A 26,392-nucleotide genomic window follows, 5' to 3' on the forward strand; every position below is an offset into this window, starting at 1 on the left:
CCGGTAACAGAGATGTTTACTGTAAATAAACCACAAACAAGACTATTAGATTCTTAATTGTATATTTGTTAGAGATAGTATTTACCTGCAAATGGAAGGTTGTGAATGCATCTTTTATATTTTATTATTATTATTATTTATTTATTTTATTGCAGTTGGACAACTGTTTATAAGAGCTCTGATCCCAAATGACGCTTAAGCACGGGAGCCAGGCAAGTTATGCGCATCAAAGGACCCAATCGGTTTGTTGTGCTGCCAGAGCTGGGAAAGCACTCCTCGCTCTCTCGGTCCTCTCGTGTCTTGATTCTCCAAGCCAGATCTTTCGGTGCCACCTTTCATGCTGTAGCCATCTTCCAACCATGAGCATGTAGCTCCCCGCGAGTGCTAACCACGTGGCTAACTTTGCAGGCATATGGGGGAGGTTAAAATGTTCTGTGACAGCGTGTCTATATTTTTACTATATTTTATATTTTCACTTTTTTTTTTTGTCTGCGGGTTGTGATAAATGTCTGCAATTGGAATATATATTTTTTTATTATTCCGCAATAAGGGCGGCCCGGTAGTCCAGTGGTTAGCACGTCGGCTTCACAGTGCAGAGGTCGCAGGTTCGATCCCGGCTCTGGCTTCCCTGTGTGGAGTTTGCATGTTCTCCCCGGGCTGCGTGGGTTTTCTCCGGGTGCTCCGGTTTCCTCCCACATTCCAAAAACATGCATGGCAGGCTGATTGAACACTCTAAATTGTCCCTAGGTGTGAGTGTGGGCGTGGATGGTTGTTCGTCTCTGTGTGCCCTGTGATTGGCTGGCAACCGATTCAGGGTGTCCCCCGCCTACTGCCCGAAGACGGCTGGGATAGGCTCCAGCACCCCCTGCGACCCTAGTGAGGATCAAGCGGTTCGGAAAATGGATGGATGGATTCCGCAATAATGTTACGGGTCCAGTTCTGAGGTTTTTGGGGGTTTTCCCTCCCCTCGAGAGGCTCCCGAAGTATTTCATGTATCGTCCTTTGGAGGCAAGTGGGCCACGACACATGACGGCACACACTACAGGTTTCAGTTGATTTATCTGCTGCGGTTTTTTTGTTTGTTTTCTGCATTCTCTTTTTGATGGAAAACATATAGCGGGATGTGTGTTACTGTGTGCAACACTTGCTGCCCGTGATGAATCGTCCTGGCAACCAAGACGATTTTAGACGTCAAGGAGCGTTGGGCCTGCTCCGAACTCCATGCTGCTTCTCTGTTCTGAGTAATGAAGAACAGGGCGCGAACAATAAAGAACAAGGAACAATAAAGAACAAGGCGCGAGATTGAGCTAAAGCTAACCTTCAGTTAAAAAAAAAAAAAATCACCAAAAAATGCTGACCTGTTTGATGCATTTTGTTTGTTTGAGGAAAAGAATACTCCGTCAAAGCTGTTTCTTCTTGTAAACTGTCACACATTTGATTTAGAATTAAGATTTGATCACAATTTGTCAGCGTTTTGTCCTTTACTTTGTCATTCTTCTGATATTCTGTCAGCAAATTGACAGCGGAACCATCCGACATGGATGCCCAGAATATTGTTCATGAGCAAACACCGGCTTATGTTTTTGTGACAAATAGTTGCGATATGCGAGGCGTCTGTGTATGTTTGATATGCTGTGCTCTTCCTTTTTCTCTTTTGTGTCAGCTCAAAATTGTTTGCGACCATTATGTAAAGGCTCCCAACTATACGCAAGTCTACCTTATCTGATTTTCCTCAATCTCCCCTTATTCTTTTTTTTTTGCTTTTCAGAGAATGATGAGACGGGTGTGATGGATAGCTTGCTGGAAGCCCTGCAATCGGGAGCTGCATTCAGAGACCGCAGGAAGAGAGCTCCAAGACCCAGAGGTAAATCTTCGTCCCTTTCGTTTCCACACACACACACACACACGCGCGCGCTATAGTACCCACATTGAATAGAACAGTGTTGTCCAAAGTCCACCCCGCTGGCCAGTTACGGACCACCACCTGTGTTTTTTTTTTCCTTCCCCATACACCAGCTCATGGCAAATGCTAAAAATAGCTTTTAGCATTTCCGAAAATGCTACAACTCTTTTTTTTTAGGCACCATATTTCTGACTCCAACGTGTTCTTCTGAATGTTCCGACCTTTCTGACACTTCCAATATGCAACCGCATTGTGTGTGTGAACTGCCTCCTTTGCAGACAACCAGAAGCAGACCATCAGTCCCAGCTCCTACCGTCAGGTTCTAAAGCCTGTTAATCACGGTAACAATCATTTTGGGCATGGTCAACGCTATCTACTTACTCTGATCAATCACCTGAAGCCATTTCCTCCTTTGCATGTAATGGGTTCCTTGTGCCCTCTTGCCTTTACGGTTATTCATCTAATGGTGATCCTGTGCGCGCCGCACGCTTTGTATGCTTGGCTACTTTTTAGCATTGGTGTGTTTGTAACGGGGGAAGCAGTGGTAGGGAAGCTGAGTTAAGGTTCTTTGAAACCTGCGTGTGGGCTGCTACTTTGCCATTGATTAGTCTTTTTTGTTTCCTCCCGAATTTGAATTTGGTCCTGTCCAGTTGTAGTATTTGCAGACGATTATTTAGTTGTGGCTGGAGGTAAGTGTTGATTCTCTCTCACCAAGTACTGTTTCTGTTCTAATACTTTACACCAGGGGTGTCAAACTCATTTTTGTCATTTGGGCCACTTTGGAATGACGTCTCCCCTCGGAGGGCCGTTCTAAAAGCGAAACCACAAAAATGTTTGCTTGTCTCATCACAATATGACTTGTGCACAACAAATTAATGGATGACAAATTTTGAAAGCAGTCGAGTCGACGACAGTAGTTTGTTCAATTACCGTTAAAGTGAGTCTAAGCAGGGTAACAAAATGATTGCGAAATCTCAATGTTATTTAACACATGACAATTTGACAATTCGGTACAGATGGCGCAAGGATCATGCAAATCGACACATGATTTGCTTTTCCCGGGCCACATAAAATGACATTGTGGGCCTGATCTGGCCCCCGGGCCTTAAGTTTGAGACTTGTGCGCTCCACTCTGTGCATTACTACTTAATCACGTTTTTAGCCATTCTCGTCTGTGGTTCGGCGGCTAAAAATATATACTGGATAAATATTTTCATTCTGTGAAATCTTGTAACTTACCTGAAGGCCTTATTGGATTATTCTCTGCACTTGCCTTGGCCAAGTGCAAAGCCTGTGTTTGCGAAATACTCAGCAGAATGGCAAAACGTACATGTTGAGTCAAAGTGCTTGTACATTATGTATTACTTAATGTTAATTATTACTTAATATGAATAAACATATACAGATATACAGTAGGGCAGCCCGGTAGTCCAGTGGTTAGCACGTCGGATTCACAGTGCAGAGGTACCGGGTTCGATTCCAGCTCCGGCCTCCCTGTGTGGAGTTTGCATGTTCTCCCCGGGCCTGCGTGGGTTTTCTCCGGGTGCTCCGGTTTCCTCCCACATTCCAAAAACATGCGTGGCAGGCTGATTGAACACTCTAAATTGTCCCTAGGTGTGAGTGTGAGCGCGGATGGTTGTTCGTCTCTGTGTGCCCTGCGATTGGCTGGCAACCGATTCAGGGTGTCCCCCGCCTACTGCCCGGAGACAGCTGGGATAGGCTCCAGCAGCCCCCGCGACCCTCGTGAGGATGAAGCGGTATGGAAGATGAATGAATGAAGATATACAGTATATATCGATAGAGATAGATAGATAGATACAATCTTCCTGTTGGCTTTTAATGGCTAGGGCTGTTCAATGGGCTTTTGAGCATAGCAAACCTCGACGTCTGATTACTTTCTCTCAAAGGTTTTCCACAATCATGCCTGTGCCACTTACGCTACGGCCCTTTTACCTTTTATTACCTGTAATTGAAATCCCCAATGACTGAGGTACGGCGCACACACACACGAATAAAATTATTCAAGCTCAGTCCGCCCACATCATTGACGGCAATGATAAAGGGCCGTGCTCAGTTGTGCTGCTTTTGGAAAGCGATGAGGGGTTGGGAGATATACAGTGTGGGAGGAAAAAGACAGATCGAGGCGGCTGCAGCATCAGAAATAAAGACAAATTGTGTGAGGAAGAAAGATTGAAGCTGTTGTTATGCCTACAATATCAGCATTCTGGGACTCTGGGACGCTGTGTGGGGGGGCATGGATGCGTGATTGTTTTTGTTTTGTTTTTTTGGACAAAGATTGTGCATGACAGAAATAGGTATTAACGTCGTGGTGACGACAAATGCGGCTCACAAAGTTTCGTAATGCCTCTGATATGAATTGTGAGAGTAATAAGCACTCGCAAGTGAGCTCGGACCAGTTTAGCCAGTCGCTAGCTGGAGACGTGGCCTTAATGACCCGTCAACCTAAAGCCCTGTCCGCCATAGCAGGCCTAGCGTTCAATGCGAAGGACCCAAAGCAAAACCGCTAATTACTTTTCTCTGGCCTGCCCAAACACCAGCTCAGCCCTCTCAGTGCCCATTCATCTTAATTTCCCCCACTCTACCATCTGCCTCCCAAATAACACTCCTCCACATTTCCCTACCAATCCCCGTATCCCTGCTGTCTTATTCGATACTCTCATGGCCTGACGGTGGCCCACCCCAAACATAATTGCCTGTTATTGGTATGAAGTCTACACTTGTGCCTCAGCCCATCACTCATAATTCCCTGCCCACCTACCTGACGAGAAAATCGAGGGCTTTTATCCCCCACGCTTTCCTTTCAGTGAGTTAAACCCTAGCCATCGGTCTGCTTTCGCGGCAATGTTTATGCAGCGCTACGGCTACCGAAACGGCGGCTTTTATGTTCACACCGCTTAAATTGCAACTTTTTTTTCATGACGACATGACGAGCCGTTTTAAGTATGGCGAAGCATTGTTTAACATGAACGGCATTGTTTTCTCGCCATCGTTGAACGGCATATTTTACCCAACTCTTCTATTCTCTCATCAGACTCTGTTTCCTGAAAAACTAGAAAAGACCCCTATTATGATGATGAACCATCATGCAGTTCTGTATGAAAAGAACTATCTTTCATTCATTCATTCATTTTCCGAACCGCTTGATCCTCACTAGGGTCGCGGGGGGTGCTGGAGCCTATCCCAGCTGTCTCCGGGCAGTAGGCGGGGGACACCCTGAATCGGTTGCCAGCCAATCACAGGGCACAGAGAGACAAACAACCATCCACGCCCACACTCACACCAAGGGACAATTTAGAGCGTCCAATCAGCCTGCCATGCATGTTTTTGGAATGTGGGAGGAAACCGGAGCACCCGGAGAAAACCCACGCAGGCCCGGGGAGAACATGCAAACTCCACACAGGGAGGCCGGAGCTGGAATCGAACCCGGTACCTCTGCACTGTGAAGCCGACGTGCTAACCACTGGGCTACCGGGTTGCCCAAAGAACTATCTATCTTCTATATATATATTGCGCGTCGTCCCGCACGCGGTCTGTCCTTCCGTCTGTCCCTTTTTCAAAACGTACCTACTTCACCGCGCCGCCACTGCGCCGCTCAGGCAGTGGCTCACTACGATCGCGCGGGCATCTTAGCGAAAAAATGTTGTCTACCCACAAGCATTGCAATGAAATTGTTAGTTATTTAGTAGAGCTAAACATCTCTTTATTTTCGCGATAACCAATGAAGATGAAAAGTTGAACCAAGCAACAACACTTTTGTGGGCCGAAGGCCCACCTTACCAGCCTTCCGCAGGAACCAGCTGATGAGCTGCCCGGAGGGCGGCGAACCAGCTAGTTTAATAATAATACCGAACTAGATTTACAATTTCATTTCAATCCGTGGCTAAAAAGCAAAGCGTGGAAAGTATCTTGAACCGCAGTGCATTTTTCAAGTAAATGAATTGAGCAGTTATTGCCAAGAGCCTTCCAGATACTGCATCCATCCTCTGTCCAGTTTAGCATTCTGTCGCGTCGCTCAGAGCGCGCCTGCTCTTTTTTTATGATTTTATTTTTATTTAGCTGGGTCTGCACACATACAAAAGTACACAGACACACCCGACTCGACGGGATGAACGTAAGCAGGCTTTGTGGTAGGTGCGCCTGGGTTAGGATAAGGCTTTAGGGCTCTGGGGCTCCTTGGCTTTCTAAATTGGATTGGGCTCTACAGAGTGATGGATCGATGGTGGTTCACCACACGGGTGTAGGAGACTTATTGAATCTATAAAGCAGTCATCGCTTTTTAACAGTATCCCTCTGAAAACGTCTCTCCAGGCACCGTCTGATCATTTCATTACTTTTTGAAAGCCGTTATTTTAAGGTGGTTGAGAGGTGGTTGGTTAAGGTATACACTCTGTGGTTAAACGGGGCTTTACCTCCAGTCATATTTTTCCCTCATAAAATATCAACAAAGCAGTGCCAATTGTTCCGCTTGATTTTGCTAAGTATATGCACTTTGGAAAAAGGTCAATGGAAAAAGGTCTTTTTACAAAGTCATGTTGATGAGATCAAACTAACAGCTGAGTGTGGTCTTGGTTTTGTATGGCGTGTCTGCGGTGTCAAATTAAGGCAGTTTCTGTTCAAATGTAGCGCAGCTCTTACATGTTCTTCTCGGTCGATCCAAATCACCATCCTTAAATGTATCTAAGGGCGGCCCGGTAGTCCAGTGGTTAGCATGTGGGCTTCACAGTGCAGAGGTACCGGGTTCGATTCCAGCTCCGGCCTCCCTGTGTGGAGTTTGCATGTTCTCCCCGGGCCTGCGTGGGTTTTCTCCGGGTGCTCCGGTTTCCTCCCACATTCCAAAAACATGCGTGGCAGGCTGATTGGACGCTCTAAATTGTCCCTAGGTGTGAGTGTGAGTGTGAATGGTTGTTCGTTTCTGTGTGCCCTGCGATTGGCTGGCAACCGATTCAGGGTGTCCCCCGCCTATTGCCCGAAGACGGCTGGGATAGGCTCCAGCACCCCCCGCGACCCTAGTGAGGATCTAGCGGCTCGGAAGATGAATGAATGGATGAATGAATAAATGTATCTAAAGGTGCAGATGTTGTGTTGCAGAGTGATTTAGACTAAGTGGAGCCAGATGAGGTGGCTTGGGCATCTGATTCGGATGCCTCCTGAACGCCTCCCTGGTGAGGTGTTCCGGTCATGTCCCACCGGGAGGAGACCCCGAGGAAGACCCAGGACACGCTGGAGAGACTATGTCACCCAGCTGGCCTGGGAACGCCTCGGGATCCCCCGGGGAGAGCTGGAAGAAGTAGCTAGGGAGAGGGAAGTCTGGGCTTCCCTGCTAAAGCTGTTGCCCCCGCGACCCGGCCCCGGATAAGCGGTAGAAGATGGATGGATGGAGTTGAAAGTTGACTTGCAAGGCACAAGTGGAAATGATCTCTTGGAATCTGTTCAGATGGTTGACGTTTTGTTTGGATCTCTTCTAGCAGTGGCGCGGGTCACATTATGAACAGAGCTGTGTCAGAGGGCCACATCGAAGACCAAAAGTGACACTATAGAATACTATCTAGTATATGGAACAGTTATTTAGGGTGGGGGTCTCAGACTCTGGTCCTTGAGGGCCACTTTTCCTGCTCATCAGCAAGCTCTGCAGGAGCCTGATAAGGTTCCTGATCATTGGAATGTGTTGCAGCAGGGAGAGACGTAAAACATGCGGGAAAGTGGCCCTCTCGGACTGGAGTTTGACACCCCTGCTCTAGTGACTGCAGGCTGAATAGTCATTTTGTTATATTACACTGTATTAAATTAAACTCATTTCCTCTAATGTTTTACTCGTTGGCTGCTTCGGTCAATGCATGAAGTGGCTTCCCAGAACTGTTTTTTCATTCGGGTGAAAATATTTTCAGCTGCTGCCTCGCTAAAAAGAGGGGGGGAAAAACTACTTGACATTTCTCTCTTCTCTAGCCTGTGAAAACTAAAAACTGTTTTCAATTCCCGCTGAACCCATCAAGCCCCTTTTTCATGTCCACTGTATCCGCCGGCCTCTCTTTCGCCATGGCGCTTTTAAATGTCAACCAACCATGTTATGGATCACAATGCAGTTAGAGGACGAAAAGAAAACAGCTGGCTGTCAAAGGACTCATTTTAAAAATAAGTTAAGAAGTGAACAGAGCTTGACTTTTGGGTAACAATGCCGCTGCTTTCAAAATACTTGAGGTAGAAGCTTTTCAAAATTATTTTAATGAAGAACTTGTGAATTCACGAGGAGCCGGGCAGAATCTTTGCACAGCAAAAGAAAGTTAATGCATCAGTTACTTATTGACGGGGAGCGCCGAAATCGATGAGTGACGGCCCGCCACGCATAAATAATGCATATGTGGAAACCACCGTTTGACTTTAATTGACCGTTTTAAGTTTATCGTCGACGTCGATGGGTCGGAAAGGGACCACGGCACAAATGTTGTGTGCGCCCCTGTGTATACGTGCTGGACACCAACATTTCAATATCACCAGTCATGCGTAAATATGCCACCGTGTGCTATTTCTTTGATCGCACCTCTTGCTGACATGATTTGATCAAATTTATTAAGCTGTCATCTGTCATCAGACGAGACGTCGAGCCATTTGTCTGCCGCGCGGGTTCCTTGTAACACACACACACAACAACAACAAAAATAGAAAACACCAAATAAAATGCAGATTAACAGGACGAGTTGACATGGATATAAACCTGGTCTGTTTTCTATCTCTCATTAAGCTCTCAGTTTGAAGTCAGTCATAATTGTTCCACGCACAGGGAGCTGCACAATTTTGCCATGTCCAAGTGATTTTATTTTCCTGTAAAGCAGAAATGTTTGGAGCGAGGGGGGGGGGGGTGTAAAATCGCATGGCAGTTTGGCTGTGCCCCAGTAAAGCCCCTTTGTATCCTTTGCTCATTCTCAACATATCCCTTGGCTTGGCCCAAAGGGACTCACTTCATCGAGGGAGGGTGTTGTGTACCAAAGGCATATTCCCCCGCACCTATGAACTAAGCTGCATTTCTGTACAAATTTATTGTAGAATACGTAATACGTAGAATTGTACTTGGAACTAAGAGCTTCTCCGTACATCCAGCGATAACATTTTTCAGCTGTCGCGTCAACGAACGCAGTTGCTTCGTTTTTCTTCACCACATCCATGAAACTACCACCTGCAGTATTTTTTTTTTTTTGGATACATAAAATGTGCTGTCAACCCACGATTGTACAATTGCCTTAGCTCACAGGATAAGATAAGATAAGATAAGATATCCTTTATTCGTCCCACACTGGGGAAATTTACAGCCTCCAGCAGCAAGAATTTATGTAGAAAGAAGAAAGAGAAAAAAACAACAAACATCTTTCAATTAAATGCAATATGAACACAAAATGGATAAATCGCAGTACTATTTACAATGTTCCTTCTCATCATTTAATTATTATTATTATTATGATTGTTATTTTTTATTCATCAGCCTGACAGCAGTCACAATCCATATCAGATAAACAATCCATATCTTTTAGCGTGGACGTGAGTAAGGGACAGTAAATACTGAAAAAATATAAACACAATTGTTTGTTCATATCGAAAAGATTATCGCCACCTGTATTCTGAAAAGTTGATGAAATGAATAGGTATGTAGTTACAAATAGGTGTACGGTATGTAGTAAATTGTGAAATTATTTATTTTTGTCAGTTTAAAAAAAAAAAATTAAGCTAATACATAACACGTCAAGCGATTTCCGGGTCCATAATATTCTACTAATGGGTACCAAACCTCTATTCATTCATTCATCTTGCGAGCCGCTTGATTCTCACGAGGGTCGCGGGGGGTGCTGGAGCCTATCCCAGCCGTCTCCGGGCAGTAGGCGGGGGACACCCTGAATCAGTTGCCAGCCAATCGCAGGGCACACAGAGACGAACAAACATTCGCACTCACACTCACACCTAGGGACAATTTAGAGTGTTCAATCAGCCTGCCACGCATGTTTTTGGAATGTGGGAGGAAACCGGAGCACCCGGAGAAAACCCACGCAGGCCCGGGGAGAACATGCAAACTCCACACAGGGAGGTCGGAGCTGGAATCGAACCCGGTACCTCTGCACTGTGAAGCCCACGTGCTAACCACTGGACTACCGGGCCGCCCACCAAACCTCTAGTGTTTGTAAAAGTAATAAGGGGAACTCAGTAGAGAGGATCAGAATCCACGCTTGAGGTGGCGCAGTCATCACCACCGCTTTTCATATAATTCTTTTTTCGTCTCTCAACTCCGTGTTAAAAAAAAAAAAATGGAGTGCACGGGCTCTGTCTTAAGTGTGAGTGCGTTGATGAACAAGGCTGACTTATCTAGGAAGGGGTTTCAAGACGGAAGGAGCAGGGCTGCCTGTAAATCACTCCTCCGCCTCTCACGCATACACACTGAGCTCTGCGGCTCCGACAACGGAAGCTGTTTGGGCTGCAGCCGAGGCGACATGATTTATCAGTATGGTGAGTGATTATAGGAAGCTTCTGTACGCGCCAAGCAGATGGACCTAAAAAAAAAAAAAGATCCCTTGGCGTTTCATGAAACATGCAAAGAGTCGTCCGTTGAGGCCTGTGAAAAATAGACGTACGAAGACATTGTGAATCCCGTGAATAAATTTAATACAGCAATTTCAGAAAAACGGAAAAGGAAATGTGCGGTCCCTATAAAGCGGGAAAACGATTCCTGATGGCGAGACGCTCCTTCCGAGCTAACTGTATGTAATCACTGGCCTTCAAGCTTGTCACTCCACTGTGTCATATTTAAAAAAAAACAGCCCGAGGTAGGAAATGACAAAATGCAGGACCTTTTTTTTATTTTTAATGGATAATTATCTGTCTAGGACGTTGCCGAGGCGAAATGATGAGCACCAAAATAGATCAAGTAAAATCAAGTGTCTGTGATCTCTTTCCCTGGCAGTGAAGTGGAATCAAGTAATGAAACACTTCATGTTAAACCGCTGCTCTTTTTATGTGCAAATTCAGCTTCACGCCATGACAGTTCACTCAGACGCGGTTGATGGACCTCTCCCCCCCCCCACCCCCCACCCTTCCGTACTTGTCATGTTTTTATTAAATGTGAGTCATTACGTCGTTGCTTGGTCCCACTTGCCATGACTGTGAAAGATTCATACTTTGATGAAAGAGGCTAAAGGAGTTGACACCCATTTTAATAAGCTTAAGTGATTCTCTTTGAAGATGCAAATGCCGTAAATAAAAATCAATACAAATAAGTACAATCACGGGCTCGCAATGAAGGTGGTTGACAGACACGCGATAACATAAAAATAAATAAGGAAAAAAGAAATTGGAGCAGGTGACGGTATTTAAGTGCAACAGGGGGGATGGGGGGGGGGGGCGTCCAATGGGAGATAAATGAAATCACTGAAAGAATCAGTGATTCAGCATCGCAGAACTCATTCTTTTTTTTTTTTTTAATTTTATATCAAACACTTTTGGGAGCATTTCCGACAAAACTTGTACTTCTGTTTGTTTGTTTGTTTGTTTTTGGTTTATAAGGTATTCCCACAACATCCTAAACGGATGGGAAGACATATGGATGCGTTTTTACCACTGAAGTATACATATGTGCAAAAAAGCTGACTTTCGACACAGTTCCTACCTCTCGCTCTAACTTTGTACCTCGCGTTCAGCTGATCAAATTTGCAGTGATTTATTAGAGCCGTTAGTAGCATGGCGGATCACACTGCTGGTTTGTCCCTGTCAGAGCCGAGTGGAGCCTAAGGTTAGAGAGCTTTGCCGATCAATCAACGCTTCTCCTGCTCTTCCCTCATCGCCGTCCAAATAAAGCCAATTGCTTTTCAAGCGCAAGACCACGAAAGTTTTGCCGTGTGATGATGATACCCCGGGCAGCCCGGTAGTCCAGTGGTTAGCACGTGGGCTTCACAGTGCAGAGGTACCGGGTTCGATTCCAGCTGCGGCCTCCCTGTGTGGAGTTTGCATGTTCTCCCCGGGACTGCGTGGGTTTTCTCCGGGTGCTCCGGTTTCCTCCCACATTCCAAAAAAACATGCGTGGCAGGCTGATTGGACGCTCTAAATTGTCCCTAGGTGTGAGTGTGAGTGCGGATGGTTGTTCGTTTCTGTGTGCCCTGCGATTGGCTGGCAACCAATTCAGGGTGTCCCCCGCCTACTGCCCGAAGACAGCTGGGATAGGCTCCAGCACCCCCCGCGACCCTAGTGAGGATCAAGCGGCTCGGAAGATGAATGAATGAATGAATGAATGAATGAATGAATGATGATACCCCTTTTCCAACTGATAAAACTTGGTGCTCATCCAGCGCCAGGGCCCGTATTGTGCTGATTTGGTGCTGAACAAGTTCTGACGAAGAACATATTTGGTTTTCCACCGGCTCGGAGCCATGCCATGACGTCATCGTAAAGCATCCAAACGTCGATGTTTAGAGCACCTGTGCTATTAATAATAATAGTAATAATAATAGTAATGTGCTGTTAGCGTCTGCTAGGCAACATAGCATAGCATCGATTATACTTGAATGCAGTATATAACAGTCAAGGACATGCAGTCAATACACAATCTTTCTTAATCAATGTAGATGATCACGAGGCTGGTTGCGAGCCAGAGATCTCATGCTATTTAGGCACAGCCGCGAACACTCTTTGGGTGGGACACAAGTATGCCGGAGTTCACCATTCAATCAGAATCATCTTTATTGGCCAAGTATGTAGAACACACAAGGAATTTGTCTCCGGTATAACACGCTGCACTAGTATCATCGTAAACAACAAAATCATTGAACCATTTTATAGTAACCAGTAGTTTTGTAGTACCATTTTGTAGTACAAGAAGAGTGACTACGTCAGTGACTGTTTAAGGAGTCAATGGCTAGAGGGAAGAAGCTGTTTAAGTGTCTACTGGATTTGGTGCGCATGGATCTGTAGCAGACGCTACAGATCCATGCGCACTGTAGGGAAGTGGCTGAAAAAGGTGGTGGGCAGGGTGCGGGGGATCCAGGAGGATTTTCCGTGCCCTTGTCTTGATTCTTGCAGTGTGCAAGTCCTCAAGAGTGGGTAGGGCGGTGCCAACGATTTTTTCTGCCGTCCTAACTGTCCGTTGAAGTCGGATTTTGTCCTTTTTTGTGGCGGCCCCAAACCAAACCGTAATGGAAGAACACAGGATTGATTCGATGACTGCCGTGTAGAACTGTCGTAGCACCTCCTGTGGCAGGCCATGCTTCCTCAGCAGCCTCAGGAAGTACATCCGCTGCCGGGCCCTTTTCAGGATGGAGATGGTGTTGACTTTACATCTTTATGTCCAGAGAGTCATTCGTCTACATCTGCAATCGTCATGATAACCCCGCCCCCTGATGTAGTTGGTGCCAGAGTCTGGCCCAACAAGTAATTGGGGCCAGCTTGAGCACCAGAGGCGTGTAGCCAATTTAGGTGGTGGAAAAAGAAAGAACTGGTACTAACCTGAGCACTGGCCAGGAAATAGCCCCTGCCACAATCGTTTTGGAAAAGGGCTACGCGATGCAGAGATCTGGGTAAAGCTTTAATGTATTATTGGCAGAATTGAAAGAAAAATGTAACAATGGCTTCAAATCTTTAGCTGTACCCACTATGTTCTTCTTCCTGCTGGCAACATCAAATATTTGCTCCTCAATTTGCTAACAGTCTTTCTCCCCCAAGATCTTTGTAGTAGCACCTTTACCCGCAAGGCTTTGAACAGTTTTAAATAACTCAGAGTCGCGCAATCGTAAAAATCCAGTAAACCCGCATTCAAGATATTTTGCACCATATTTCATCATTTGCCTTTCTTCACATGTAACAGCGGCATACCTTGTTGGTACCTCTCGTTTTTTAATTTCGACTGAAATCCTTCTTCATTTATACTCGCTGAAAATGACACACAGAACTGTCAAAAGCACCTCTGACAAGAAAAATAAACTGTGGCTAATAGGAAAACGTCTTGGAAAAAAAACATTGCAGCGACCATTGGCAGCTTTTCTGTAAACAGTTAAACCTCAAAAGACACAATCCATTCCATGAGACTGGTCCACTTTCAAAATGTTCTGATTTCAACATTTCTTGGAAGTGAATCCATTTCTTGCTGACTTCTGAGTTAAAAGTTAAAATGACTCAACCACTTCATCTTACCGACATATAATGGAGAGGAAATGGTCAAATGTTTGCAAATGACCGATAGTTATATTCAAGGTATTGCTAGTTTAACTCATTCACTCCCATAGACGTTTTTAAACGTCTTTTCAAGACTTGGCCTAGAATTGGCTGGTACTGAATGAGTTAATAACAAATGATGAATATTGTACTTTCTTGTCTTTCTGTCTGTAGAAAAAAGTAGAACACACTTAAAATGCTCAGTTGCTGTTGTGTAAAAATGGTGCTAATATCTCCAGATTTTTAACGGAGCACGTTCTCTCGCCTTTACTTCAACCCGTCACCCTTCAGAAATCCCCTTCAACCTCGACACTCGATCGCCTTGAACCAGGAAATCATACGAACAAAACGTGTGCTTGTCTTTTCTCCCTTTTCTCGCTTGTGACTGATAATCAGACAGCAGTGTTGGCCAGTATGTTCTGGACCGCCTGGCAGCCGGTGTTCATTCAACATTTGGATCGCAACTCGCCGTGTGGGCACATGGCTATCGGTGGCTGTGCCTTTTCGCGTTGGCAGCAGACACAAAGCAAAATAAAGATTTCTGTAAGTCAAATGATTTGCTCGTGTTTGTATTTTAGGCTGCCAATCACTATAGGACATATTCTCCACGCTTTTGGCTCTGTGGATTCTCCCGTGCACACAAACGTGTCACTTATGCGCACCCATGCCAGATACGCACGAGCGTGGGCGTTCCCTGGCCCTGCAAACATGCTGCACACATTCTCCTGTGGATTTCAGCACATTTTCTCTCTGATATAAGTATTCGCTGACCGGAATCTTGGCCTTCTTTGTAGCTAGCTAGATGGTGCCCGACTGTCTCCCATTCATTCTACCGCGGCTGCCGTCGCCCACCGGAGCAAACGCCTCTTTGCACGGGGGGATCGTTTCTCAATACAGACGAACCTCGTTACAACGTACCTCGAGGGACATCACGAATTTGTACGCTGTAACGTTAGTTCGTTGTAACCATTTCCAATAAAATGGCCGCCGACTACAATTTATAATACAATATGAACATTTATAGATGTAAAAACCTCAACGTGTAATACAGTATAAACATGTCCATTACAAATGTGTGTACACGGCATGAAGAAAACATTCAGTCAGCAAATGAAACGTCCGGTTCAGGATGTGCCGCGCCCCAAAGCTGTTTACGATGATCTTTCAATCTGCTGGCCTCGAACCCTGCCAATACTTTGTTGCCATTACGGATGATTGTCAAAATCCTTTGCCAATTCGTAGTCTCGGCTGAGCGTCGTCTGGGAGACTTGTTTTCGAAAGCGAAATATACAAGCACGTAAATCTAACAAAACGGAACATTTTGTACACTTTGAAAAGCAAAAGTCCGTTGTTTCAATAATGCCTAAATTAATGTGTAATGTAAAATACATTTGTGAGTAAGACGTGGTTCCAGTGGTATTGCCTTCGTTTCCATTTTCAACTTGATTGAATGCTTTCCTGACACTATTCCAGGATCTTTTGACACTGCCTCGACATCCCTGTTTTGTTTATTCATGTCAGATTTGGAATGGAAATATTAGAGTTTGAATGAAATTTAAAAAGCTTAAATCAGCTTGCTGGCTATTGCCTGGAAAAAAAGTACAACTTCACTGATTTTCTGGAGACTCAGGAGTGTTTTCAATATTTTTCAAATCTTTTATTTTTCTTGTTTATATTTGTATTTACTATTTTATGATAATACTGGGCGGCCCGGTAGTCCAGTGGTTAGCACGTCGGCTTCACAGTGCAGGGATACCGGGTTCGATTCCAGCTCCGGCCTCCCTGTGTGGAGTGTTTGCATGTTCTCCCCGGGCCTGCGTGGGTTTTCTCCGGGTGCTGCGGTTTCCTCCCACATTCCAAAAATATGCATGGCAGGCTGATTGTACACTCTAAATTGTCCCTAGGTGTGAGTGTGAGCGTGGATGGTTGTTCGTGTATGTGTGCCCTGCGATTGGCTGGCCACCGATTCAGGGTGTCCCCCGCCTACTGCCCGGAGACGGCTGGGATGGGCTCCAGCACCCCCCGCGACCCTAGTGAGGATCAAGCGGTACGGAAGATGAATGAATGAATGAATGATAATACTGTTTAATCTCTTGACAGTTTTATCAATGCATTTTTTTCATTCATTGTAATTGGTTGCAAGACAAATGTGTCAAATTTGATATACTCCATTTAGTGGATCCGCCTTTACGACCAGCAGTTGCACGAGTTATTGTTTCGCCCTTTCGATTTGTGCCTTCTGTCAAATAAAGCAGGATAGATACACACGTGTATTCTTAGCATGCAATTTAAAAAAAAACAAAAGTGGAGAGCCATATTGATAAATATGAGATGACAGTGAGGTGGAGGAGGGAGAAGGAGAGAGGGAGAGTAATGTAACACGGCCAATCATGCCCCAGTGGTTCTTCTAATCGCACAAACAAGGTCACTGTGCTCCAGAGCCTAAATTGGCAGACTTGCATCTCGGGCTTGCTGCTGTCTCTTGCCTTTTCATCCTCTATTTCCCTTTTGCCATCATTGTGCTTGTTTCCTTCAGTCATTTGATCATGCATACCAAACAGTGCAGACCAGCAATTGATGCTCTCGCTGGGAGGTGTGCGCTACTCTTGTGAGATTGCTCATCACATCAGTGCATGTACATATGTGGATAAATAGTTTTGTTCCCTTCTTAAACATGCACTGCGTACAAGACGTTAGCCACGGCTCCTATGGTAGTAGCTTGGCTTATATATATTGGAAACTTAATATTATTGGTTTGATGTGGTCGTTGTTTTTTGACAAGGAACAATAAGTCACAAACTGGCCCCACTGTCGTCTGGTGTTCCACAAGGCTCAATTCTGCGGCCTCTGCTGTTCTCGCCGTATCTGTACCTATTGGGTTCCTTTCATTCATTCATTCATTCATCTTCTGTACCGCTTGATCCTCACTAGGGTCGCGGGGGGTGCTGGAGCCCATCCCAGCCGTCTCCGGGCAGTAGGCGGGGGACACCCTGAATTGGTTGCCAGCCAATCGCAGGGCACACATAGACGAACAACCATCCACGCTCACACTCACACCTAGGGACAATTTAGAGTGTTCAATCAGCCTGCCATGCATATTTTTGGAATGTGGGAGGAAACCGGAGCACCCGGAGAAAACCCACGCAGGCTCGGGGAGAACATGCAAACTCCGCACAGGGAGGCCGGACCTGGAATCGAACCCGGTACCTCTGCACTGTGAAGCCAACGTGCTAACCACTGGACTACCGGGCCGTCCCCCTATTGGGTTCCATCTTAAGATAATATGTTTGTTCCTTCCACTGCTATGTAGATGGCTGTCAGATCTGTCTGGAGAAAATCAAGACCTGGATGACACTACATTTTTGGAAACTAGAAAAATTATTATTTGTCCATACATAAGCATCTCATTTACCTTGAACACGACTCAACTAGTACAGACGCAGTTCATGACTGCCATTTCGACTTTGCTTAGAGGCGATCCCTTGGATATGTGCTGACAGTTGTTCGCCAAATTGAAATGCACAAGTCAAACATCTCTCTTCCCCTCTGGTGGTCACACACCTCTGTTTATCCTTCTATTTGTCAACATCGTCAAACTTCGCTTACACCAGCGTGCTTGGTCGAAGAGGATGCCAACCAACCCTCTTTGAGTAGCTCCATTCCCTTCAAGGCGATTGGGTTAATGTGTTCCCCTGAGCCGAGAAATGTAAATTTTTTTTTTTTTTTTTTTTTTTTTTTTTTTTTTAACTCCATCATTTGTCAGCGGCATCTATTAATGGTTCATTGAATGGAACAAAGCTGGCTGGCCATCAGTTGTAAGTGTATAATGGGCATTGGGTTGCACACATAGCACGGAATGGATACGTCTTTTTATGCATCGCCTGTGTAAATATTGTGTGATGTTCTTCAGACGGTTGCACTGCATCAACGATGCGTGCATTTTTAATTACTGGGCCTGAGAAAGGAGAAGCCCCAGGACAGGTGCCAAAGTCAGCCATGCTCCCCCGTCGCTTTATTTGGTTTCTCTCTTTTTCTCGCTCTGTCCAAAACTGTAGTGGTCTTCTCTGTCAAAGCAAGTTCATACTTTCAGTCTCCACACGTTTCATGTGACGTAAAAACCGTCAGCCGCCCTTGTGCGTGAGCACCCGCGCATACACTTATACGTACATTCGAAATGATTTATTTATTTTCAAGCACTGTGCAAAGTCCAATTCCAATTTCTTTCCCATCCAACCTGGGCCTTTTTCAGGTACCGTATTTAACAATGAATGTGATGCTCATCCATACACACCTGACCTATACGTCATTCAAAGCCCAGCATGCGCTCGGTAGACTGGTGACATTGTCCGTGAATCTGCAAGTGTTTTGAGCGAGAGTTTTTATCTTTACAATTGAATCCCACTTTGAACGTGAAGCATTAAAATGGATATTTGTGGTGATGGTAGTACACGTCTCCATGAAATGAGATCAAGGAGTATTGCCTCGTATCCCCAAAATATTTTCACCTCCTTCCTCGTAGCTACTCTGGTGAAATATGATACGATAAAATGAGGCCTAAACGTGGTGTGCATATTAACTCTGCGCACATCACTCAACATCTTGCTTTGTGCGCTTGCGTGTCATATCACTGACGTATCGCGTAAACGTTAGGAGTCGCCTGTGTTTTTGTAATTTTGGAGTAATTTCACTTTTTTTAAAAAAACGAAAAGGGCATTAGTCACGCCTTAGTCAGAGGTCAAAGGGACAATGAAGACTGCCGTAACTGTCACTAGTCAACAGTATTAGGAAATATTGATTTGCTGCATAATCCCGGTCTCATGCTCTGTTTTTGTGGAAAAGCACAATTTAAAAAAATCATAAATAAAGGCACTGCGTCTTCATGGCTGACACCTACATTTTCTGTACCACGACCACTTTTAGCATAAAAATAATAGCCCGTAGTCTATCCGCTCTGAGCTGGTCCAAACCTAATGTAAACATCTTCCAATGTTATGTTAATGTACTGGGTTTGATTTATCAATGAGACATCACATCAGTTATGCAAAAATCCTGGACCACGGCTTTCATTGCCTCTTGATTTGAATTCTGATACGTCTTGATTTGATCGCATTCTCCAAAGGCTGATAAATGGGCACACATGCTCCTGCCCACAGGCTTGGGCATGCCTTTGTCATGTTTATTCATCGTAGATTAAATATGAGCTCAAGTGAGGAATAAATGAAGCGTTTTGTGGGCAGAATTTCAAGTCCCTTGAGTCCATTCTCTTCTTTTTTTTCCGTTTTCAGTCATACATACCATCCACTACCGTTTCAAATTTTCAGAATTGCCATCAAATGATAATTGTGCAATATCAATCAGCAGCATCCATCTAACGCAATTGCGCTCCTGCAAATCAGATTTAAAAAAAAATGTCAATAATGTGTATGCTGTACATGTAGGTATACAACCCACCATATTCTGCCTTGGCAAAATGGTAGACGCCATAAGAAAATATCAATGAAAATTCTAAAGCCGCAGGTTGCAAATGCTGTGTGGGTGTTCGGGGAGTGTGGGCGTGATGTTAGCAAAGGCCTCCTGGAAATGGCACCGGTTAGAGCACTTTTTTACCGGTCGATCTACGTCCCAACCCTCACCTATGGTCACGAGCTATGGGTCGTGACCGAAAGAACGAGATCCTGGATACAAGCGGCTGAAATGAGTTTTCTCCGCAGGGTGTCCGGGCTCTCCCTTAGAGATAAGGTGAGAAGCTCGGTCATCCGGGAGGGGCTCAGAGTCGAGCCGCTTCTCCTCCACATCGAGAGGAGCCAGATGAGGTGGTTTGGGCATCTGATTCGGATGCCTCCTGAGCGCCTCCCCGGTGAGGTGTTCCGGTCATGTCCCACCGGGAGGAGACCCAGAGGAAGACCCAGGACACGCTGGAGAGACTATGTCACCCAGCTTGCCTGGGAACGACTCGGGATCCCCCGGGGAGAGCTGGAAGAAGTAGCTAGGGAGAGGGAAGTCTGGGCTTCCCTGCTAAAGCTGTTGCCCCCGCGACCCAGCCCCGGATGAGCGGTAGATGATGGATGGATGGATGGATGGATAGAGCACTTTTTGAAGTGGGTATTATTATTTTGGCCTGAAAACACCGTAATTGCACAAATGATGAATTGCTGTTTATGAAGATGTTCATCATTCAGCGAGCAAGACACTTGTGGCAGACAGTGTTTATTTCATGAGCGCATGCAAGCCGTTTCATTAATAGCTTCGTTTATTATTATTCGCAGCCATTATCACTGCCGTATACTTTCTGCATGAGTGAAAATAATGTATTGCGGTGATTGCAATTGTCCTTTGGGAATACTACGTGCGAGCCCAGCACCTTCGCAAGGTAGTAGTGCGCTTCTCTTTCAAATAAGTATTATCTTGTACATTATGTCATGTTTCACAATTTTTTTAACTTGGGGAAAGTTCAATTTAGTACCGAGAGAGAAATCAAGGGTGTGTTGTACTTGCTGCTTTAAGAGACAAGGTTGAAGGACAGCTCAAGGCTCGTAAGAGAGTTACCGGAGCGTTCCAGTACACCTATTAAAGGGGACGAAACGGAGCTCCTGAGCGCGAGAAGGAAAAGGGTCACACATGAGAGGCATGGAGGAAAAAAGTTGTTTGAAAGGGAAAGAGGGCAAACTCGATGTCGATGGAGACAGCCTGGTTACCAGATGGGTTTTGTCAGAACGAGGTGGGGGTGGGGGGAACAGGAGAGCAAACTGGTGAAGAGACGCGGGGCCGACGTGGCTGTCTGTAATGCGATATGGCAGATGCGATTTTATTTTTAGGACACAAGGCCCCAGAACGATGGGTTTTATAGGGTTTTTGAGTGGGTTGATCTTTTTAAATATTCAACTTCAATGAAATATAGAGCATGACTCCGGGCCGTTTGGAATTCATAAGTCTGTTTGGCAGGACTGGCCTTGCATGTTGAGATCTGTCAAGCAGCCTGAGTGTTAAGCACAACCACTCAACTGGCACTGGAAAACAATGGCAACGAGAAATACTTCAAACCAAAAGGGCAATGACAAACGTCTATAGGAGGTGTACGTATTTACTGAAACTTCCATTCAAGTGGAAAATAGAACTTTATTGTGTCTTCTTTGTATACTTAGAGCAGGGGTGTCCAAACTTTTTGCCAAGGGGGCCAGATTTTATGTGGTAAAATGTCGGGGGGCCGACCTTGGCTGACATTCTTTACATTGAACAACAATATTGTTCAGCAAATTTTAGTAAGCCAGTCCGTTTCACATTTCCATTTTTATTTTAATTTCAACAATCTTAAGAATTTCTTTTGGTTCATTTGAAACAGGTATATCACATGCAACTGCTTATTCACTTGACTTTTTCTTAAACAGAAGTCTCCTGAGTGCAAATTGATTGATTTGAAACATAAAATGTATCACCATGACTTTTCAATAGTCACAAAACCTTTGACTCGAACAACAGGGAAATGAACAAGCAATACACATATCCACAACTGCAAGGATCATTTGAAATATGACATATCAGTCAATATAAACACGAAGTGATGTCTTGTTAACTCGTGAGTGATACCCTCTAGTCTCTAAATGCTATTACTCATTTAGTGAATGCTATTACTCATTTAGCCACTAGAGGGAAGCAGTACTCTATGAAACATCACTCACCAGTCTACGAGACCTCAGTCAATGCAACACGTGTTCCATTGCGCCCAACCTGCGGGCCAGACGGCACTGATTTTATGACAGGGGCCGAGGGCCGGATGAAATTCGACCGCGGGCCGGATTTGGCCCGCGGGCCGGACTTTGGACATGCCTGGGTTAGTCCATTGACCTCACAATGCAGAGGTATGGATAACCAAATGCGAAAAATTCCCTTGTGTGGGGGGGGGGGGGGGCAAGTCCTACTTTGCGTTTTTTCACTTTTTGTGGGGGGGGTATCTGGTCCCCATTAACCGCAAGATTTTACTGTACATCCTTTCGGAAGCACTGTCATAAATATCCACCGTTGACATCTGTGTGTGTGTGTGCGGTGGGTGTTGAATGACATTGACTCCCATTACCACATTTGGAAAATACATGAACTAAAACTGAAGCTTTCGAACCTTACCTTCAAATTAAGTTTCACTATCACATAATTACACCTGCGCGCCCCCCGAGCAATAACAGTGTTTTGTCTGTGCGAGAGCCGTACAAAGGTCGCTTGCCAAGTGCTCAGTCACTGTGACTCTTTCTGTTCTATTGAATATGTATTAACGCGCTCGCTGATGGGGGGGATATTTACCAGCGGTAACCACATAAATAACAACAGGTAGCGGAGCCTGAAACCAAGAAATGTTTAATTCAAGCCAGAGGCTGTGAACTCCGTCGGTAATATTTTACCCGCGAAACAGCCAGAGTTTGATAGAAAAGGTGAAAAGGAATTGCATGCCGGTCTGCGGGCGGGACGGAACCCGAGACAGACCTTTTGGAAAGCGATGCCGTCCCCACGTTGAGGATCCGTTCTCAGTCCGTGACCCTGCACGTCGATGTCATTAGAGTAAAGCAAAGTAGACGAAGGACCTCGGCCAGCTGTTTCCGCTCTTTCTAACGTCTTTTCGTCGCTCACTGGATTTGACAACACGGACTGAGCTATGCCATGAATTAAAGAACGCGTTTGGACAATTTGGGCTTGCTGAGTGACAGCCCGAGATTATCAGGTTACTCCCATTTTCTTTGTTTGTAGTTTTGTTAGCGGAGAATGAAAGCGTCCCTCACAAAGTGGAGTTGCTTTTCATGCGCTTTGTATTTCTCCGTTTTTCTACTTAGTCAGTCTTTGTTTAACCAAATAAGGCAGTTAAGAAGCGTTTCTCATTGTCAATGCAATGCAATATTTCCCTTAAGGCAACGGTGTGATGACAGTTTGTGGATGCTAAAGAGCTTGCTCATTAAGGGGAACATCCAAATGTTACAAACGGCACTTAACATTTGATCAAGACACAAAATGTGTGTAATTTTCGCTTGGCAAAGGGTCTCAGAATCATCCCGAACTCTGGGGAGAACGGGTCAGGGTAGCGCTCTTATGGTTGGGGAATCAGGTTCAATTTTGAGACATTGTTTCACACGGCTTCAGTGCCGCTTAACAGCGAGCCGCCCCGAACTTGCCGTTCTGTCTCCCCCTGTTGGTCATTTTTTTTCTTGATGTTCCTCTGGATGGCTTGAAAGTGGGGAAAATAAATTCCCCGATTCTAATATCCACCCGTGTCCCGTATGTGATCAAAACAATCAACAAACGCTTAACTTGTTGTTCGGTTCGAGTTGGAAATTGACTGTTTTAAGTCTAAAAAAAATACGAGATCAATAAAACAATTTTCATTGGGCGGACGATCAACAAACCGTTGCATCGGCTGCGGTATTTGGTGTTCATATACGTGCCGTAGGTTTGATCCCTTTAGCTTTAACATGTTGTGTCAATCACTCCACAGGGAGAAAGTGCATCTTTTTATAAGTGTCGGACGACTTTCTTCTTTATGTGATCAAATGCTGCAAACTTCATAAGAGCGGCGAGATGGAGAGCGCCAGAGTGATGAGAGGAAAGGCTCGTCTGCATCCTGTTTGATGTGGCAAATTCAAATGGACCAAATGATCTGATGAGGGAGGGGGGGGGGGAAATGTGAATTCTTTCTTGCAGCTATTTGCCGATGGGAGGGGGGAGCATCGACGGGGCCTTTTGCGTTTCTGCAAAATACAATCTCATCCGACATACATACGTGCATGTTTACCTGTGTACCTATTCATTCATTCATTCATCTTCCGAGCCGCTTGATCCTCACTAGGGTCGCGGGGGGTGCTGGAGCCTATCCCAGCTGTCTTCGGGCAGTAGGCGGGGGACACCCTGAACTGGTTGCCAGCCAATCGCAGGGCACACATAGACGAACAACCATCCACGCGCACTCTCACACCTAGGGACAATTTAGAGTGTTCAATCAGCCTGCCACGCATGTTTTTTGGAATGTGGGAGGAAACCGGAGCACCCGGAGAAAACCCACGCAGGCCCGGGGAGAACATGCAAACTCCACACAGGGAGGCCGTAGCTGGAATCGAACCCGCTACCTCTGCACTGTGAAGCCGACGTGCTAACCACTGGACTTCCGGGCTGCCCCTGTGCACCTATGTTTACAATAATTAGTATTTGATTTGCCCGGCAACATAGGCTGAGAGCTCAAAACTCGTCAAGCAAAATTGAGAGAAACACTATCTCTATCCCAATTTGAGTCCCCCCACCCCCCATAGAGACGGACCGAGAACTTGAACAATTCAACCTTTTTGAGAAAATTGGTGGCGGAAATGTAGGTTGTGCTGCTATGCAGTGAAAAATTGAATCGCACCACAGGTGTTCGAAGTGTCGGATGTCGAGTAATGAAAGCGGCAGCGGAGGTTGGCGAAAACATTTCAAGCGCTATTTCCCTTCATTTAGTTTGAGGCAAAGTGTAGGAATGGGAGGAACTTGAGAGGAGTACAGAGTACGGTTCGTTTTTGGGTCAGTATTGCCAAGCGTCAATTCACGTGACATCGCACTGTGCCGTGTGGCGGTTCTGAAACATGTCTTTCGACGTTGTGGCGAGGAGAGGGTAGGTGATTTGCCAATTTTTTATTTTTTTAAATTTAATTTTATTTTTATTTTTTTTATTATTTTTTTTTTTTGTGGCACACTTGAAGGCAGTGCCGGAATTCACCGCTCAACAGTTTGTGAAAAACTGCTCTTCGGAAATGCCTCGTTGCACTGAAGAATTCAAATTCAGATGGAGGCCCTTAACTCTCGCCTGATTATTTATTGATTAAGTGTGCGCATCAATACTTAGGCCCCGCCGCTGTCGCCCGAAACACACCACTCGAGGCTCGGTCCGAACAGTTAGCGGCTGGCGACTTGCGCTTGACTTGTCCTGTCGGCTCTCAGATGAAATTATCAAACGGGAGATGAGGCACACTTGACATCTTTCAGGCTTTTGCTTTGCAGCTTGCGCAAAAGGCAAACACTGAGCAGCTATTTGACTTAAAAGCACGGCTGAGCGAGCGTGTCGCCGAACGTCAGCGTGAGAAGAAACTTAACCTGAGAGCACTTTGATCATGTTCGCCACTCGAATGCTTGAAGGATGTCGGACCAAAAAAAAAAAAAAAGTGAGATAAGAGGTCGTACTTTACTTTGAGCTTAAAATCAATATATGCCCCCATCTTTTTTTAAAAAATAAAATAATTTAAGGGCGGCCCGGTAGCCCAGTGGTTAGCACGTCGGCTTCACAGTGCAGAGGTACCGGGTTCGATTCCAGCTCTGGCCTCCCGGTGTGGAGTTTGCATGTTCTCCCCGGGCCTGCGTGGGTTTTCTCCGGGTGCTCCGGTTTCCTCCCACATTCCAAAAACATGCGTGGCAGGCTGATTGAACACTCTAAATTGTCCCTAGGTGTGAATGTGAGTGCGAATGGTTGTTCGTCTATATGTGCCCTGCGATTGGCTGGCAACCGATTCAGGGTGTCCCCCGCCTACTGCCCGGAGACGGCTGGGATGGGCTCCAGCACCCCCCGCGACCCTAGTGAGGATCAAGCGGCTCGGAAGATGAATGAAAATAATTTAAATATAACAAGGTATTGCAATATCCATTATGATTACAAGAGAAAATTGACACAAGAGTGCCAGGGTGAGGATATATATAATCCCGATACAAACCAAAAGTTGTAAAAATATCACGGTTAAGAGCCTTAATGGAGACTTCTTCTTACTTTTTCTTTTCTGATTGATATAAAAATGATTTAGTAGATATAAACGCATAACGGGGTAGGACTAGATACGTTTTTTTACTTCATCCTACTCCCTTGAACATAACAACTGTGTTGAATGAAGACTGATTTCTTTCTTTTTACTTTTTTATCTACCTTATTTTCTGTCAAATTATTACTGTATATGTTTTATGTTCAATAAACAAACAACTAAACTAAAACTAAAACTAAACTAAAATTAAAATCATTCCCTGTTGTGGGCGGCCCGGTAGTCCAGTGGTTAGCACGTGGGCTTCACAGTGCAGAGGTACCGGGTTCGATTCCAGCTCCGGCCTCCCTGTGTGGAGTTTGCATGTTCTCCCCGGGCCTGCGTGGGTTTTCTCCGGGTGCTCCGGTTTCCTCCCACATTCCAAAAAACATGCGTGGCAGGCTGATTGGACGCTCAAAATTGTCCCTAGGTGTGAGTGTGAGTGCGGATGGTTGTTCGTCTCTGTGTGCCCTGTGATTGGCTGGCAACCGATTCAGGGTGTCCCCCG

General features: G+C 45.4%; 1 protein-coding gene across 4 annotated transcripts in view; it reads left to right on the forward strand.

Moving 5' to 3' along the window:
• The window catches only part of LOC127599010 (protein diaphanous homolog 3-like), a 79,954-nt gene that overhangs the window by 50,880 nt on the left and 2,682 nt on the right, over positions 1-26,392 (forward strand). For all 4 annotated transcript variants that reach the window (XM_052062627.1, XM_052062624.1, XM_052062628.1 and 1 more), the window contains 2 exons: positions 1,769-1,864; positions 2,182-2,244. In XM_052062627.1, the coding sequence (XP_051918587.1) occupies positions 1,769-1,864; positions 2,182-2,244 (159 nt within the window). The remainder of the gene's footprint in view (positions 1-1,768; positions 1,865-2,181; positions 2,245-26,392) is intronic.

The sequence above is a fragment of the Hippocampus zosterae genome, chromosome 4 (assembly GCF_025434085.1).
Source record: "Hippocampus zosterae strain Florida chromosome 4, ASM2543408v3, whole genome shotgun sequence".
Taxonomy (NCBI): domain Eukaryota; kingdom Metazoa; phylum Chordata; class Actinopteri; order Syngnathiformes; family Syngnathidae; genus Hippocampus; species Hippocampus zosterae.